This window comes from Trichosurus vulpecula, chromosome 3 (assembly GCF_011100635.1).
Source record: "Trichosurus vulpecula isolate mTriVul1 chromosome 3, mTriVul1.pri, whole genome shotgun sequence".
Lineage (NCBI taxonomy): Eukaryota > Metazoa > Chordata > Mammalia > Diprotodontia > Phalangeridae > Trichosurus > Trichosurus vulpecula.
The window spans coordinates 392,075,849-392,095,264 of NC_050575.1; the positions used below are offsets into that span (position 1 = coordinate 392,075,849).

The 19,416-nt window shown below is 43.9% G+C and overlaps 1 protein-coding gene across 1 annotated transcript in view; it reads left to right on the top strand.

Annotated features, from left to right (window-relative positions):
• Positions 1-482: 482 nt before the first annotated feature.
• LOC118841911 (cadherin-1-like) overlaps positions 483-19,416 on the top strand; it is a 63,243-nt gene continuing 44,309 nt past the window's right edge. The window contains exons 1-2 of the mRNA XM_036749607.1: positions 483-660; positions 1,689-1,803. Coding sequence (XP_036605502.1) covers positions 604-660; positions 1,689-1,803 — 172 coding nt within the window. The 5' untranslated portion in view covers positions 483-603. The remainder of the gene's footprint in view (positions 661-1,688; positions 1,804-19,416) is intronic.

Genomic DNA, 19,416 nt, shown 5'->3' on the forward strand with positions numbered 1-19,416 from the left:
TTCCCCCTACTTTCTAGCAGATAATATGGGGAGGAGGGAGTAGATATCGAGAGCTTCATCGTAATGAGATTGTCTCCTACACGCAGCCGGCTTCCCACCAATGCCACTCATTAGAATGAAACCTACCCCTCGGTGTCCGGCTGTGGGCAGTGCGGGCTCTCCATGATGCAAGAAGCCAAGGACATCAAGCACCGGTGACAGATCGGAAGTTCAGCTTCTGAGCTAGACATGGGAAGTCACTACTCCGAGGGCTAGAAAGGGGAGTGATTAAGTTGCCCGGGGTGGGTAGACAGCCCACGTCCAGGCTGAGAACTCCAGGGCAGAGGAAGGAGAGAGAGCTGCCTGGGCTGGGCTAGGCCAGGCCATCCGGACTGGCTCATTGGCGCCTCCCGGCGCAGGTGTGCGAGGGGGCCAATCAGCAGCTCCGGGGGGCGGGTCCCTTGGGGCTCACCTGGCTGCCGCTGGCTTGGAGCCGCAGTATTGGCCCCTGGAAGTGACTGAAAACCTTTGGTCCACCTGTGCCTCCGACGAGCTGCGCCGCTCGGGCCCCAGCCCCAGCCGCATTACTGCCCCAGCTGCGGCCGCACCCCCGGCGCCACCACCATGGGCACTACTCAGAATTGGTCTCTAAGCCTCACCTTGCTCTTGCTGCTGCTGCAGGTAAAACCCCGGAGCGAGCGGGGGATGGGGCATTTTTCTGGTGGGTGAAGGAGAGGTGTGGGGAGACGCTGATCCTTCCCCTGGAGGGAACTTCGGTTATCACGGGTTCGCACCCCCTACCCCAGAGCAGCCGCCTCACGCCCATCCCTTTCTCCGATTCCTCCCTTAACTTCCCCTAAACTCCCCCAGCCTTTCCTGCTCCGTTCCTCTTCTCCACGGGTCACCAAACTAACTCCAGCACCCGGGACCTCTCCTCGGGAACTGAAGTTTGCTTTCGAGGGGTATACCGGCTCTAATTTCGCCCTCGAGCTGGCGCAGTGCCCCACGAAGGTGCAAGTTGGGAAACGCATGACTTAGGGGACCCTAGCGCGGATCCGGCACCTCCCTCGGTCCTCGCCCTCCCCCTCTTCTCTGGGGTCTGTACGTGTGTGTGGGGGGGGAACTTGGTACTTAGTACCCCAAGTTTTAGGAGAGAAATCTGAGCTGGTCCTGGGGTCAAACTGTAAGTGGGTGTGGGGTGGGTCTGGGCAGGGGGGAGATAAACCTGGGGAGAGCATGGTGGGGAGGGGATATCTCTAGTGTATTTAGGTTAATTGGGTCTGTGGTTGAAAGGGGGATTTCTGGGGGTGGAAATCTTCCAGTAAGAGTGAGAGTTGGGGAGCCTGTGAATGTTTGGAGGAGGGCAGATGGATAGAGGGGAGGGTGACCCAGGGATTCTGGCTGGATGAGATCGGATTGCGAGGGAGGGGATTCTCGTCGCTTTGATTTGGGAAGAATGACCCATCTGGGCTGGACTGAGCTGATTGTCGTCCGCTTCTTCTCTTCCCCTCTGCAAAACTCTCGGAGTCCCCTGGGAGCAGCTGGCTATGTGGATCTCTGGTGGGGTAGGGGGGAGCGGCTAGAGCCCAGGACCAGGCCGTCTTCACTCCCACCCCCACTGGGGCGAGGCTGGCAGGTTTCGGTGCGGGGGAGGAAGGCAATCCCCTCCAGCTCCCAGTCACCCCAAATCCCCTTTTCTTCCCCCTCAGGCGTCGTTATGGAGTTGCGAGGACACGGGGCATTGTCTTCCGGGCTTTGCCTCCGAAAGTTATACATTCGAGGTGCCCCGGGCACACCTGGAGCGAGGCCGAGTCTTGGGCCAAGGTAAGAGGCCTGTGGGGGAGGGGCTGCTGTTCCGGTGCCCAGCCCCAGGGGGTGGGTGGGGAAATTGATGACCTAGGAAAGTGATCTGCGGGTGAATTGGGGGCAGGAGCAGCGAAAGGGCTGTCCCGCTCCTGTGCCAGCAGGAGTTTTATGCTGGGTTCCCTGGGTTGAAATTAACCTGTGTGTAGGAATCCCTTTTCTCTTTGAAAATTATTCGCACCCCAACACTTACTGAACTTGCTAAAGTCTTTACATTTCTTTTTGCCCCATTATCTTGTATAAGACCTAAATCTAAGTCTTAAATTATTTAAAAGCGTTCTCCGCCCTCCGTCCCCCCCCCCCCCCCCAACTTTGCAAAGTATTGAATTTTTCTTCTTAGGGATAAAAATGGAACTGATACTATTCCTATAGGTATTGATTTAAAAAAACAAAACCCTGATAACTGACTCAGAGGAAAAGCATGTGAAAGACTTGGTCATTTCTTGGGCTTATCACAGTGCTATCAGATTGATGTTTGAGGTTCTTTTCTGGCTGGCCAAGTGAGGAGGAAGTTTGGAATATTATTCACTGACTAAATGATTGAAATATGGCATCTTCTAGTTTCACTGTGAGAGCTGCTGTTTCACTTTAATTTTCTCCATTGACTTCTAAAAAAAAACTGGGGATCTGTGATTTTTATCAGCTTTGAAACTCCTCCCCCCACCCCTTTCTGAGCAATTTAACTGTGACTTAGTTTTAGACAGTTGCCTCAAGACTGGCCCTTGGTCACACTGAGAGTAAGTGCTTAGATGTAGAAGGTCTTCTCCACTCCCAAGGTCAGCCCTAAAGTGCTGTATTTGAAGTCCAAGATTTGAGCTCATATCCCATCTTAGACACTCATTCTTTGTCCTTGCTTTCAATCAGTTTGCAACCTAAGTGGAGAGGCCAAATAAGCACATGTGAAATAATTAGGGAATAAATACAATTTAACAGTTAAATTGTGTGATACAGCAAATGCTCTAGGAATTCAGAGGAAAAGAGAGTTCCTAAACTAAATTGCATGAGCACAGGGAATCCTGTCTTATTTACTCGTATTTTTTCCTTGGTACATAGTAGAACACTGTAAGAATGGGTATGTGTGTCTCTTTATATACAGTATATGTAAAATATTACCTGGACCTGTGAGTTCATCAGTAAAGGGAGTTTTTACAAATGTAGATCAGCAGCTATTTTGCAACTACTGGTCTTAGTTGCTTATGAGCACTGAGAGGTTGTGATTGGTCTATGGAACTTTAACAGGCAGGACTTGAATTCTAAGGTCGGGTCACTATCCATTGTGCTATACTGCCTCTCTTTTCCATTGCATATGGTTGCATAAATGTTGAAAATTTAGGAGGATAGTCAAGGAAGGCTTCCATCTACTAGTTCTATAGCTGTTAGCAAAATTTGAAGAATTGAAGTTATTTCCCGTAATACGGTATATATATTAGGAATATAATAAATGTTTGCTAGAGGACTGGAATAGTCAAGGAAGATTTGTTGGAGGTAAGCCAAGTCAGATTCTGAAGGACACAAAGGATTTCAATGGGGGAAATGGAGAGATAGATAACATAACAAAATAAAGAATGAAAGAAATATTTATTGTTCATGGTTGGACCATACCAATATAATAAAAACAGTTGTATTACCTAAATTACAGACTACTTCTACCAGTTCAGCTACCAAGTGCTTACTTTATAGAGCTAGACAAAATAATTCTTTGGAAGAAGTAAAAGCTATAGAATATTGAGGAAATAGTAGTGGAACAAAAGTAGAAACAAACAAAGGGAAATATTGCTTGTAACCCCCTACCCTCCAGCCCTTTGCAGCCTCATTTTTGCCTCAAGATTTTTCTCTGCTCTTTGGAAATACAACAGAGCATCATCATTCCTGTTGGTAGAATGAAGACTTATGCGTTCCATTATGAATTTAAATCTGTATGGAAATGACTAACTTGTTATGGAGCTGCAAATACAAGGAAATCAGACAGTCCCCTCAAGGAGCTTACGTTCCAGTGGGGCAAGATCACATGTAAAGGGCACTCAGAAAGCCAGATTTTAATAACATGAAAAAATTGTAACTTGGGAAATGGTTGGGCTTACCACTGTGCCCCCTCAGATTTTTCTCCTGGATGTCTTTTCTTATAGAGAAAGTTCTTTTTCTTTCTTTCTTTTCTTTTTTTTTGGCTTTGAGCTTTGGTTGCCTTGTTCTTCTGCCCACAGGTCCACAGATCTCCCATACATCATCCTCTATCATCGATCCCCCATTTTTCTCACTTTTGAAAGATTCAGTGAAAACTGATAGAATCAATATGTCTGATGCCTACTTAAACTGGTCTAAGAAAACTAATCCTGTATCCTATTTTGAAATTCCTTTCTGTCTTCTGTAGTCAGTGTAACTGACCCCAGACTTTTCTTTCTTCCTCCTATTACTTGAGTCTCGGACAGATATTGGTAAAAGATGCTAGCTGCCTTAAAGAGAAGGTAATTAAGAAACTTCCATTCCTCTTTCTCTTGCCATACAGAGAAAGGGAGAAATCGAAAAAGGGTAAGCCCTATGCTTTCAGGTACCAGGGGCTGTTCACTGGCATTTAAGGAAGACCAGAGGCAGGCATTAGAGATATGGTTGCTAGACTGCCAGACTTGAAATTAGGAAGACCATGGTTCAAATCCCACCTCAGATACTTAACTAGCTGTGTGTAAGTCATCCTGCCTCAGTTTCCTCCTCTGTAAAATAGGAAGGTTGGACTTGATGTCCATTAAGGTCCCTCTCAGCTCTATCTCTATGACCCTATGATCCATGCTACTATAGGCAACACTTTGGGGCATTCTTCCACCTTTTTTGTTAGATGCTAGACAAATTACATATAACTGATGTATTTTTTTGTTGGGCGGGGCATAGCTTTTCATGTTTGTCTTTGTATATCTAGCACCTTGCCAGGTAGGTGCTGAATTAATGTTGGCTCAATTGAATTGGGTGAACCTTCAGCCAAGACTAGAGAGGCACAGTATCTATTGCAGATTCCAGTGAGGAAAACCAGTGGTAGGTGCCTCCCTCCTCCATCCCCTCCTTCCTTCCCTTCCCTCTCTACTTCTGTCCCTCAATCCCTCCTCTGAGTTCCAGCTTTATCTCAAATTACTCCCCTCCATGGGCTCTCCATTGCAACCATATTAGACTATTGTCTGTCCCTTAGATGATCTTCCTGTATACCCAGAATGCCCTCTTTCAATCCCTTTTGATTTTTCTGCCTTTCTCTTAAAGCCCATCTCAAAGGCCCCCTTCTTCAGGAAGCCTTCTTTGATTACCCACCACCATTTCCCACCACCTTTCTCCTCCTACTTCTCAGAGCACTCTGCATGCCTCCTCCCTAATGCATTTATGTACCACTCTATCATAAGACTGTGCAGAGGATAACAGTGTCTTGTAGAGGTACCCTTTTCTTTGGTAAAGGAATGAGGCTTAGCTCTTCCAACAGAAAACTCTAATGGGCAAAGAGAAAGAACAACTTAAGCTTTGAGACAGGAATTGTAAAAGTTGGCTAGTAGTTTCAGAAATGTTCCCTTGTATTTTTTTTAATAGACTTGTCCTCTTTTCCATTTTAAAATCCAAATTTGCTCCTTGCCCATCACGACACTGTAACGATCAGACATTTCTTCCTTCCCTTCCTCACCATTCAGGGCTCAGAGCATAACATACAAAGTGCTTCATAAATTCTTGTTTCTGTATTGATTATTTGTTAACAGATGAGCCCTTCCGATGTGTCCCCAGCTTCTGTGGCAGAATTGGCCGCCCTTAAGAAATCCTGCCTAGAATTTTAGGAGTCTCTTGAACATATATTAGGAAACTATGGTGAATGTATTTTAAGAAGCAAATTTAGGCTTGAAATAAGGAAAAAATTAGTGGGATTCCTTCTCTCTTGAGGCATTCAAAGGACTAGATGACCACTTAGCTCCATTGTTATTGTTTAGTTGTAGTATAGATTGGACTAGATGACCATTGGGGTCCTTTCCAATTCTGAAATTGTGTGCTTCTGTAATTTTGAGAGGGGGAACTCTTAACAATTGGGGATGGAGTGGGGAGAGAGGATGAAAAAGACGTGTAGAAGGAAGTTACAGATCCGAAGAGATATGGGCCAGGTGGCGGTGCACCATAAGCATGGGAGATCTGAATGTTTTCTTTGAGGGAACATCACATCTTGATTGGAATGAAGAATAATTAAACCAGAAGAGTACTGAAAAGTAGGTGAGCATCAAATTGTGGGGGGCTCTAAATGCCAGGCTGTTTGAATTTTGCCCTCGATCTGAGGCATTTTTGAGCTGAGTAACATGGTCAGATCTGGGTGTTGGGAATATTAGTTTGGCAGATGGGTAAAAGGTGAATTGGAGGGGGGTGCCAGTGTTGATTGTAGCAATCTAGGTGAGTAAGAAGGGCTTGAATTAGGGCAGAGACCATGTGAATAGAGTTGGGGGGGTGGAGTGATGCAAGAGATTTTGTGGAGTTGGGATCCATAAGATTTGGCAGCTACTTTAGTGATTTTTTCATGCTTTAGGATCCCCAGATATGTGCCTCTTTGGGCTCCTTTCTTTCCTATCTCTCTCCCCCTCTTAGTTGATTATCAAACAAGCTAGGCAAGTTCCCTGCCTGACTCCCCATGTGTGCTAAGCAAACATCCTTCAGCAAACATTACCATAGACCAGAATGCCTTTCATCAGAAAATCAAATTCCATCTGCTTTTTCCCCACCACCCTTGATTAGTACAGCCTATTGAAGGTGGGTTTTTTTTTTTTTAGTTCATGCTTTAGATTAGGAACACAGTCTGATTTTATTTTGAAACCTATTGGGAAGGAGGGAAGGAAGCAGAGGAAGAGTGTGCTACTTCCTTATCTTTCTAGTTGGTCAACGGCTCTCAATTTCTAGAGACACTTTACAGCAAAGATCTTATTAGCATCTTAGTCAATAAGAATGAACAAACACCTACTATGTGTCAGGAACTGCTAAGCACTGGGGATACAAGGAAAAACAAGAGATATTCTCTACCCTTGGAGAGCTCACAATTTCATGAGGGCGACAACATCCAAACAACCTATATATGCAGGGTAAATTGAAAGTGATTAATGGAGGAAGGGCACTAGAATCAAGAGGGATTGGGAGAAGTTCCTGTATGTGAGATTTTAAGGAACTGAAGGATGCCAGGGAAGCCAGTAGGCTCCCTCATTAAAGCTGGAAGTGGGGGGCCACCTGTGACTCTGAACCCATGGCTGACATAAAAGCTTTGCCCTGATCTGTTTCCTACCTGGGCTTATTTGTTCCCCTTTAGGAAGCTAGGTGTTCCACACTTCCACGAGGAAGAGGGGGAGAGATGAGGCTGTTGATTTAGTGGGGACAGCCAATCAGTTAACCCTCAGAACGCCCAAGCTCAATCAGTCCACCAGCCTCCCTCAGTAGCAAGGATTGCAGCCATACCTGTGCCCACTTTGGATATTTTTTAATCAGTCATTTTTGAATATGCTTCTGGATAGCCTTGGATATTCAATTTAAAAAAAACAGTTAAATAAAACCAAGCACCATAGTGACTGTATCTGACAACGTATTAAACACTCCACACCCATAGCTCTCTCACCCCATTTCTACTGGAAGGAGGGAAGAGCTTCCCTTCTTCTCCAGTGCCAGGATTGATCATTACAATCACTTGGCCTTCAGACTTAATTTTTCCCTGCCTTCTTGTAGTTCTTGGCTCCAGTTGCTCTGCTCTGATCAGTTCATACAAGTCTTCCATGTTTCTCTGGAATTTCCCCATTACACTTTGCTTCAGCGCAGTGATATTCCATCCCACTTACACACCAGTATGTGCAGCCCATGTTGATGGGCACTCACTTGGTTTCCAGTTTTGATGCCACAAAGAGCACGTGGAATCTTTCTGTCTTTACCCTACTTAGGCGCTCTGGGTAAAAGGATAGGAACTGTTGGCTTTTTTCTATCATTCTAAATTCCCCCACACCTAAACTTAAACTTCCTCTCCTGGGCTAATTTTCGTTCAGACCTGTGTTCAGTGAGATTTTACTCCAATTGAACTCATGCAACCTGTGAATCTCTAACCTGAAACAATGAGGTCTTGTTCCCTTAGACTCCCTAATGGGGGTGTGTGAGAGAGAGAGAGAGTGTGTTTGTGTTCCACTAAAACGTCGGGAGAGGAACATATTGAAAGGTTTGAACTTTCTTTTGAAAATCTGGTAAACTTAGGGAGAGGGGAGGTGAGAGAGGGAGAACATTTGGAACTCAAAATTTTAAAAGATTGAATGTTAATTGTCTTTACGAGTAATTGGGAAAAATATGTTATTTAAAAGAAAACCAGGTAAAGTTTCAGGTAAACTAATTGGTCAACTTCTCAGGATTTAGTGGAATAATTGGCTAATGTAGCATACAATAATTAGAATAGCTCGTAAAATGCTAAAATACTTTCACACTTTTGAATGCATTTAAGTTTAGGGTAATTTTTGGAGTAGGAACTTATACCTCTTCCCTGTCCGCTGATCACATCTCTGGAAGATTGGCCTAAGAAGGTATTGTCATTGAGACAGATCCCCTGTGGTGAAATACATTGAAATTAACCTTTTATGGCATGCATGCCTAGACTGTTAGGGCCAGAAGGACCCTTAGGCATTTTAGTCTAATCCCTTCCTCTTATGGATGAGCAAATTGAAGACCTAGAAAGAAAGATACTTGGCTAGAACTAGGGCTTCCTGAGCCCACTAGCCAGAGGAACTTGCCTCCTTAGAGGGAAATGATTGTAAAGTGAATTTTGTTAGGAAAGGGTGACCTCCCTGTTATTAGATGGAATTAGAGGCTGCAGCCAGGGCAGTGGATTTCTATAGCTAGGCCTGTGTCGATTGATGCTCCAGGAGTTATCCAGGTAAAGTGGAACCCTTTGTGTGCCACCTCACTTAATCCCCTGGCTCTGGTTCCCAGCACAGGGCTGCTCATCTGCATCCCAGGTGTGAAGATCAGGTGAGGCATCTTGTGTTCCACATGTCTGAGTAAGGAAGCACCAGATGAGAAGTTAGATTTTGGAGGTTGAGAACAAGCAGATGGCACTGGTGGTCGATCACCTTATGCTGCCCTATGGGACATGTCTGTCTCTCTCTCTCTCTCTCTCTCTCTCTCTCTCTCTCTCCCCCTCTCTCCCCCTCTCTCCCTCTCACTACCCTCCCTCCCTGTTCTCTCTCTCCTCTCTCTTTTTCTGTTCTCTCTCTCCCCCTCTTCTCTCTCTCCTTCTTCCTCTCCCTCTCCCTCTCCCTGCCCTCCCTCCCTGTTCTCTCTCTCCCCCTCTCACCTTCTCTTCCTCCCCCCCCCCCCCCAATATTTTGATCAAAATTCTCCTTCCAGCTGATAATCTCCGTTTTAGGAACTTCAATTCTTGTCATTGGCAAAACACCTTTATAGAAGTTAACGACTCAAAAGAAACTTACTATTCGTGTTTCTTGCTTTATTTCCGCCCAATTAATAATTCTCATGCATTTTTGTTTTTTAAAAAAACACCAGGATCATTTCCCACTCCACTGCCCATTGCATCTTCCATTGTAATAAAGAAACACTTGGTCAAAGCCATCCTGAAAAAACGATGGTGTCTGAGGGTATATGCATCATTTCCCACATGCAATTCCTCACCTCTCATATTTTTTCCTCAATTCTCTGGAACCAATATTGGTCATTGCAACTAAGCCAAATTTGTAAGCATTTTATGTCAGTGGTGTTCTTGGTTTTGTTAGCGCTGTCATTGTGAACATTGCTTTCGGTTCCTCATTTCTTGTGGTACGACAGTATCCTATTACTGTTGGTCATTTTCCAGTTTTGAGCAAAATGCCACCCAGAATTCCTTTAATTCGAATGAACCCAGAAGTGTTTGCTTACTGTGTGCAAGGCACTCACCCCTGCTGGGAAGTACGGGACATTGGAATATGATACAAAAGCAGGCAGATTCCTGAGGCAGGGATGGGGTTGGAGTTGGCATGGTGGTGGTGGTAATCCTCCAACTGGATCATAAGATGGCTCGGGAAAATGCAACTGATAAGTAAGACCTAAAGGGAGGTGTCCTGGAGGGGCCTTAGGAAGAAGGTTGAATTTGAACTGTACCTTGAAGAACTTAACAGCCTTGATTTCCCAAGGAAAATTCTTTTTAGTTGGCCATAGAATGGAAATAGATATTTAGGTGGTTTAGCGGATAGAACATCTGGGTCCTGGAGTCAGGAAGACTCATCTTCATGAGTTTAAAATCCAGCTTCAGACATTTACTAGCTGTGTGACCCTGGGCAAGTCACTTCACCCTGTTTGCCTCAGTTTCCTCATCTGTCAAATGATCTGGAGAAGGAAATGGCAAACCACTCCAGTATCGCTGCCAAGAAAACCCCAAATGGAGTCAGGAAGAGTAGAACATGACTGAAAAAAACCCAACTAAACAACAACAAGAGAGAATGGAGCCTTTTGTGGCTCTTAAGCAAACTTTTTGATCTGGTACCAGTACTGGTGAACTGAGGGGCATGGGGTATAGTGGGAGGAGCACTGGATTCAGAATAAGGTGAGACCTGGGTTTGAATCCTAGCCTTCTTAGTTCTGTGAATCCTGCCCAGGTTACTTAATCTCTCCAGGCCTTGGTTTTCCCTTCTGTCACCTGGAGACTTACCACCTCCCAAGGTTGTTATGAGAATAAAGGGCTCAGGGAAAACTTTAGATTATAGGCAGCCCATGACCAGAGATGATCTGATCTCTTGATGGTCCACACTGCTAGCAGACAAGAGCTTCCCAGGTCAGAACAGCAGCTAAATTCAGTGTTGGATTTGGAGTGATTCATTCAGTTTCTGGTTCTTCCACTTAGTTCTATGGTGACAATGGGCAAGTCATTTAAGGTCTCCCGGCCTCCCCTGGCCTGTAAAATGAGATCGGGAAGATCCTGAAATCTCTAAGATTCCTTCCGGCTTTAACTCTGTGTTCTTAAAATCCACCTCCATCCCCTTGAGGATTCAGGTGTTATAGATAGTGTCCTGTGTCAGGAAAGTGACTATATTTTCCCAAGCTTTCCTGCCTTGGTGAATTACTGATTCCTTAAATCTAAGTAGGCCTCTGTGTTCTGAGCTGGTTTGGAGATATGACTTTCCAGTTGGGATATTGGCACCCAGGGATCTTGTGAACATCTGCCCACCTTACCACTGTTATTGAGTTATTTTAATCATTCTTGATTCTTCGTGACTCTTTTTGGGGTTTTCTTGGCAAAGATACTGGGGTGCTTTGCCATTTCCTTCTCCATCCAACTCATTTGACAGATAAGGAAATTGAGGCCAACAGGATTAAGGGACTTGCCCAGGGTGACACAGCTAGTGTTTGAGGCCAGATTTGAACTTGGGTCTTCCTGACTTCAGACCTGGCCCTCTATCTACTGTACCACCTAGCTGCCCCCTTCCTATGTGGTTAGATCTCAATATTAGAATATCCCCAATTTATCCTGTATTTATATAGTTTGTACATGTTGTCTCCCCCACTAGTTGTATGCTCCTTGACATGGGAACTGTGTTTTGTCCCCCTTTTTTTGTATCTCTAGTATCTGGTACCTGTTTGACTGACAAGAAGAGAAAATTTCCACCCCCACCCCCCTTTTTTTCTTAACCACTTCTGTATTCTTTCACAGTCATTTCCCCATCTCTCTTGACTCTTCTGTAGGATAGGAGTGTTCTAGACTCCCCTATCCTAACTCAAGAGTTAGTGTTTGGGAGTGTATTCAGGTTCCAGTTCTCTTTAGACAGCCTCACACATTCTATTGGTTCTGGAGGGCACTAGAAACATAACTCATTCTATTGATTCTGGAGGGAACAAGAAATAAAATCATAAATTCTTTTTTTTAATATGTATATGTGGGAAAGAGGGAACAGAACTCTGATAAGGAAGTTAGATCATAGCCCAGTTGTGAATTTCCTGTTTGAAATGAAAGCCAGCCACTCTTAATTTTAGGTAAGTTGGTGACTCAACTGTGGAATGTTAGTAACTGGACATTTAATATTGACAGGTGGTGGAGGGAAGTCAATTGAGTCACTGGCACCTGATGGGCTGTCTCCTTTTTTAGTGCTTTTAGTAGCTGAGAGATTGAATCAGCTCTTGGTGACTTCATCTTTTCACTGGAACAGGTGCCCCAGCCCAACCTGATCCCACTCAAATCCAAGGGGATTGGCTCCAGGCCTACTTTCTCCTTCCCCAGTAGGAAATAGGACCCTCTGGAGAAACTGAAGGACAACTGTATTCGATAGCTGGTCTGTTACCATGGCACCCTTCTTCACTGCTGTGGTTTGCTGGCTTGTGGAATAGGGCCCTAGGAAGGTGTGTGGTATTCCCTCAGTTTCCTGAGGCTCAATTCTGTGTTAAAACACCTCTTCCCAACCCCTGGCATTTTTGAAGTTTTGTAGGTTAATGTGCTTTTAAAAAAAATGCTTGATACCATCTTCTGGGTCATGTTCAGTAAGCCCAAGTTGTGACTGGCCAGGAGACTTGTTTGGCCTCAGGATTAAGGGCAAGGGAGAATTTGTCCAGCTGTCAGAAGGGCCACCTTTTGCAAGCCAATTTCCTGAGAATCTGGAAGACCATTTGTCTGCTTTAAACATCATCAACTGCTGAAGGGGAAAAAAAATTAAGAAATTTCCCTCACTATATGTCTCTTGGTTCCTCCGAAGAAGTAATATTTGTTAAAATAGTCAAAAGCCATTGTAAGTGGACTTATGTGCTGTAAGGTTGCAAAATAAAAAAGATGGTATGATAGAGGTTTGGCACCATTCTACCAAGCAACTGAAGCAAATTTCCCATGGTGCTGTTTCCGGTGCTCTGACTTTGTTCCTGTGGTCAGGATGGTCCTGTGGACCCTGATGGGTCAGAATTAGGGATGAACCACAGGCAAAGTTTTTCTAGAGGAGTTTTCAGCTTAGGCCAAGAGTGTTGGATACTTGCCTCATTTCATCTGGGGTTAGTCTGAGGCAGTCACCGCTAATCCCTTAAACACATGCTTGTTGTGCATAATCAGAGGCAGCCAGGTGGCACTGGACTAGAGTCAAGACCTGACCTAAAAAAACGTCTACCTCAGACACTCATTAGCTGTTCAAGCCTAAGCAAGTTACTTAACTTCTGTTTGCCTCAGTTTTCCTCATCTGTAAAATGGGGGTGATAATGGCACCTACTTCACAGGGTCATTGTGAGAATAATATGATATTAGCAGATGTAAAGTACTTTTCAAAGCTTAAAGCCCACATAAATGCTAGCTATTATTATAACATTATTATAACTAATGGTAATAATCTTTGGAAGGACCCACTGGCTTGGACCTCTCTCCTTCAAAGGCTGCCTCTTCTCCTGTGAGTTTGAACAATAAAAGGCTAGAGAAATTAATCTATTCTGTTCATTATTTTTTTAAATTTATTTTTAGTTTTCAGCATTCACTTCTGTAAGATTTTTGAATCCCAAATTTTTCTCCCTCTCTTCCCTCCTCCCTCCCCAAGACAGCATGTAATCTAATATAAGCCATACATGTGCAATCGTATTAAACATATTTCCACATTAGTCGTGTTGTGAAAGAAGAAACAGAACAAAAGGGAAAAACCACAAGAAAGAAAAAGAAAAAAAAGAGAAAATACTATGCTTCAATCTGCATTCAGACTCCATAGTTCTTTGAATCCACATTTAGCACAAATAGCGTTTTCTGTCAATGAGTCTTTTGGAATTGTCTTAGATGCTTGCATTGCTGAGAAGAGTTAAGTCTACCAAAGTTAGTCATCACGCAATGTGGCTGTTACTGTGTACAGTGTTCTCTTGGTTCTGCTCATTTCACTCAGCATCCATTCATATAAGTCTTTCCAGGTTTTTCTGAAGTCTGCCTGCTCATCATTTCTTATAACACAATAGTGTTCCATTGCATTCATATACCACAACTTGTTCAGCCAGGGGATGATTCTCGAAGGAAGTATTGGAGCCATCTGAAGGCAGGGAGGTCACTTATTTATACACACAAACAAGAAGTAATTAATTGTCTAGACAATAAGGACTTTGACTTTGGTGGGTGGGAGGAAGAGAGGATGAATGTGACCAGAAGAGTTAGGAAAGGCTTCCTTTAAGAGATAGCCCTCAAAGCTGGGCTGAGTTTACTCAGGAAGGAGGGAAGGCTGAAGGCTGAATGGGAGGGGATAAACTGCTTAGGCAAAGGTCCTAATGAGGATAGGGTGGAGGTCCTTGTCTACTCAAACTTGATAAATATTTTAAGGGTTGCCTGGCCGAGCAGGTGGGGTTATGTCTGTAGGAAGGGTGTTTTGGGGAAACTGTTCTACAGGGTTTTGTAAGCCCCCTGGCTGGTGCTGGAATTGCAGTTTTCAGAGGCTGAGTCAGGAATGCATTATACTATCAAACCAGGCATTCTGGAGAAGCCGGTTTGGGGTGCCCCTCCTCCCCCAGAGGGTGGAGTTTAGGGAAAAACCCGAAACACAAAGAGAAAGGTCTTGGGATTGTTGGTGACTTGTGCTGCAGAGATTTCCCTTTGATCTCTCGCTTAAAGCTATGAGGGAGACACCAAAGAGAATGTGCTAGGGGTGTGGAAACTTGTGAAGTTTCAGTTTGTGAAGATTCAAAGTGCCGCACTTGAGGACTTAGAGGGCCACATGTGGCCTTGAGGCTGGAGGTTCCCCACTCCTGTTAGGTTCATCTTGTTTACCTTGGAAGAGCATTTTTCCTTGGGAAGACCCAGTAAGTGCAGTGGAGAGAGTGTTGGGTTTGTTCGGTCTTGGTGGACCTAAAGCTTTTCTGGGCCAAAGTGTCCTCAACTAAAAAAGTCCCTTTTAGCTCTAAATCTAGGATGGTCAGATTTGTGTGCTTTTCTCTCCTGACCTTTCTATGGTTCTTGAGTAATTTAAGTACCTGTAGGCTCCAGCTGGGTGGTACAGTGGGTACAGAGCTGAGCCTGGTGGGGAGAAGACTCGTCTTCCTGAGTTCAAATCTGGCCTCAGACCCTTACTGTGTGACCCTGGGCAAGTCACTTAACCCTATTTGCCTCAGTTTCCTCATCTGTAAAATGAGCTGGAGAAGGAAATGGCAAACCCTTGCAGTATCTCTGCCAGAAAACCCAAAATGGGGTCATGAAGAGTCAGACATGACTGAAAAAGGACTGAACGACAGCCTTGCGGCGGGGTTGTTATGAAAATCAAAGTAAAGTGGTCAGGGTAGTGCAGAAATAAAGACCAGCCTTGCCCTCAGAAAGTTTTTTCAAGGGCAGAGTGGCAGAGAAAGTCCAGAGTCTATAGAAGGAGAGGAAGAAATACATTTCATGAATATACAAAGATGTAAAAGGCCAGAGATGGACTGTTATATAGGGAGCCAGGAAGTAGGCCAATAGATTCGGACTGTAGACTATGTTTGGGGAGTGGGGAAAGGGTAATGTGAAGTTTCAGTGTCAAACAAAAGAGAAGTTTTTATTTTTCTCCTAGAGGCATCAGGAGCTTTTTGTTCTGGGGACAGTCACGGTCTGACCTTTGCTTTTTTTGTTCCTGGGGTCCCCCCACACCCTCCCCTCCCCCCTCCCCCAAGCTAGGGAATTTGTTAGAAGCCTCCTGATCCTGCCCCTCCCTCATTACTGGGCATTCTCTAGTGCTCCACCTCTAATTGATCAATCAAACCAGCTGAGAATATTAGAGTTGAAAGACTTAACTCACATTTCATCTCGTCCAGTCTAATCCTCTTAGTTTAGGAATGAGGAAGGTGAGGCTTTTGGTGGGGAAGTCCATGGTTCAAAGCTCCTGGTTCCCATTCCCAACCCCTTAGTTAGTGGGAGGAAGGAGTCCTGGTTAGTACAGAGGAAGATAGGGTAGGAGCTCATATCTTGTAACATACTTGGATTGTAGGACTCATGAACATTTATTGCCCTTGGAAATGTTGATTAGTGAATTAATCATTATTCGCAGGTTTTAAGCTGCTCTAGACTATGATCTAGAACCTGAAGGGGGACATCTGGTCCAATCCCTCATTTTACTGATGAGGAAGCTGAGGTCTAGGGAAATTTAAGTGACTTACCCAAGATCACAGAGCAGTCTCAGAGGTGAGATTTGAATCAACGTCCTGTCATTGCTGAGCCAGTGTTCTTTCTACTGTACCTATAAGTAGGGGTTGGACTAGATGACCTCTGAGACACCTTCCTCCAGCTTGAAGCCCAATCAGAGCACTTCGTTGCCGTGGAAGTCGTTATTTGGACAGCAATGAACAGACACGGGCAGCTAGGCAATAGAGTGGAAAGAGCGCCTGACCTCGAGTCAGGAAGACCCAAATTCAAATCTGGTCTCAGACACTCACTAGCTTTATGACCTTGGGCAAGTCATTTAACCTTGTTTGCCTCGGTTTCCTCATCTGTAAAATGAGCTGGAGAAGGAAATGGCAAACCACTCTAGTGTCTCTTCCAAGAAAACCCCAAATGGGGTCACAAAGAGACTGAAAAGATTGACAAACATCAACAAAAGAGCAGAACAGCACCATTCTGATTGAATCGTTGGGCCTGTCTTAAATGTGTCATGGGCTGTGGACAGTTAGACCTTCAGTGTGCTTGTGGACTGACTAGTGATAGTAGATACGTCAAGCTGCATGACCATAGTGACAATTTCTTAAACATATACAGCCTATGAGATAACAAGTGTTTTAGGTAATCCAACATAATCAATGGCTGAACATTTTCTTACTTGATTTTAGAAACGAGAGAGGTTTTATTTGCATTCACAAACTAACCTTTTTAGCTAATTTTTTGAGGACAGTATTCAAACTAGCTTGTTTTCTCTATTGGGCCTAGCACAAACCTACAGACAGCAGGTAGATGTGGGGTGGCAAGGAGAAGTCTGCATGAGAAGATAATGGAGATGTATATACAATTTTTTTGTATTGAGCTTATTAAGACTCTGTCCAGAAGGGATGCATTTGCTTAGAGGAATAAGGCTTCGCTGTATGTCTATGGAAAGGAATATATGGATTTGGCATTAAAATTTAAATCATCTGGAGTTCGAAAGATGTAAAAAGCATTTTAGAGATAAAGCCAGCCCTCAACTGGGACGTGGCATTTATTCAGTCATGCACCTGAAGAGATCTCTAGCTTTCTTGCCTCTAAGCATAATCCACAAACTAGTTCTCCATTTTCTTTTAATCAGTCAATGAGCATTTAGTAAATAGTTGGCACTCTGTCAAGTGGCTGGGGCTACAAAGACAGCCTCTTTTTTCAAGGATCTCACTTTCGATCTGGGCCCATGACAACACTTACCACCTAGAAGGAAAAACAAATATATAACCAGTCAGCCTCTTGGGAGAAGACCGATCTTGTGCCGAGCTTTGAAGGAAGCTAGAGATTTTAAGAGGTGAAGGGGAGTTCATCTGGAGTAATAATTCTATCTTGACTTGGAGTGGGGGGGAAATTAGAATTTTAATAATTGTTTCCTTTGTAATTCTATGGATTCAGTTTTAAGCATTTTAAACATGGTTCTGAGAACAGGTCCATAAACTTCACCAGATTACTACTGCCCAAGGGGCCCAGGACTCTGCTTGGATCCTTGTTCATCTTCTATAAGCCTTAATATAATCTCTGAACATAAAAAAACCTAGCAGTTCCCTTAAAAGCATTAAGCACCAAACTCAGGTCTGACCGCTGTAAGTGATAAGTTATCTGCTCATACCCCCTCAGGTGGGTAAATAACTGAAGGTGGGGAGATCATTCTCCAGTAGCAGTGAAATGACTCACCATCAACTAATGAAAGTATGGAACATGGGAACCGTGAAGTGGCTAAAACAGAAACCTAGTGCTGACTCATGCTTGTGGCCACATAAAGTGTCTCTGGGGTACTAGCAAAGGGAAAACGGAGCTGAATATGAAATGTAGGGGGAATGTATTTGTGGTTTTTGAGAAGATGAGGAGTACACAACACTAGGTCCAAAGCCTGGTTTCATTCCATAAAGCGGCTATGTAGAAACCCTTCTTTGAATTTTACATCTTTTCCCCTGATTTTTCTCATTTTGAATATACTCCTTCTAGAAATGTGGGTGCTTTGCCTCAATGATTTAGGAGATAAGGTCTTTTAAAAACTGCCCTGATTGAAATTCATCCTGTGGTCAATGAAGGGGGATGGGTTTGGGCGAACTTTGGTTGGCTGGTTGTTCTTGCCTGTACGCAGGCTTTCTGCTCACCAAGCATATGGTCTTCTGGGACCCAGGGTTCCTTCCATGCCTCAATGGAACTTTGGAGAAAAGAACTGTAATAAACTATTTTAAAGCAAACATCAAAAAAAAAAAAGACCCTTCCTGGATGCCAAAGGAAGGAAGGAAAATTGATGCAAATTAGCTTATACCTCTAATACCCTGACCTCAGCAATTTCCATAAATATACTTCTATCAAGCTTTCTTTCACCACTATCCTGATATAGTGATATGTCCATGTTCTAAGTTGTATCTGGTTTCGTTTTTTGCCCAAATATTTGAGTGAATGGGCTTCAATCGTGTCTGACCACTTCAGCCCACTGTGATCTGGCCTGATAGCTTTCATTGTCTATACCAGCACTTCTTCACCCGGGGCCCATAAACATGGGGTTTTTATTTTTAATATTTTGATAACTTTTTTTCATCATAGTTGGTTTCCTTTGCTATCCTGTGGATTTTGTTTTCTGCATTTAAAAACAGAGGTCTGAGAAGGGGTCCAGAGCCTTTATAAGATGGTCAGGGGGGTTTGAGGGCACCCCCTTCAAGAGTTCAAAACACTCAAGTCTTTACCATGACCTATAGCAATGATTTATGTCTCCTAATGTTAGTTTATTTTTATTTTTGTTGGAATAACTGTTCTCTCCTTGATTCTGATGGCAGGAAAAATCCAATATTATTTTACACCTCCCTCAGAGTCCTTCAGTGCCTGATACAACCTGTTGAGTCGTTTCAGTCATGTCCAACTCTTCATGACCACATTTGGGATTTGCTTGGCAAAGATCTGAAGTGGTCTGCCATTTCCTTGTCTAGCTCATTTTACAGATGAGGAAACTGAGGCAAACAGGATTAAATGACTTGCCCAAGGTCACACACTTAGTGTCTGAGGCTGGGTTTAAACTCAGGTCCTCCGGACTCCAGGGCCAGTGAGTATCTACTTTGGCATTCTATCCACTGTACCATCTAGCTGCCCCTCACATAACACAGTAGGCACTAAATCTTTGATTTAGTCTATTTAGTGGATTTAATGAAAACATAGCCTTGCAGACTCACCTGTAAATTTATTTTTTTTCACCTCTAATTTAATAACAACAGTAATAGTAGCTAGCACTTTAAATGTATAGCTGTATGTATATATGTACCCATATATATATATTATATATATCTTTATATAATGTATATCTCCTGAGTCTGAGAGGTTAAATGACTTTGCCTAGGGTCACAGAGCTTGTGAGGGTCAGAGGCAGGATTCAAACTTTGGTCTTCTTGACTGTATGTGCTCCCAACGTTTTATCCACTGTACCACCAAAGTATGTCATATTTAAATTTGTCAATAGATGGGACTTGCGACATTTCTAGGATGGGCTT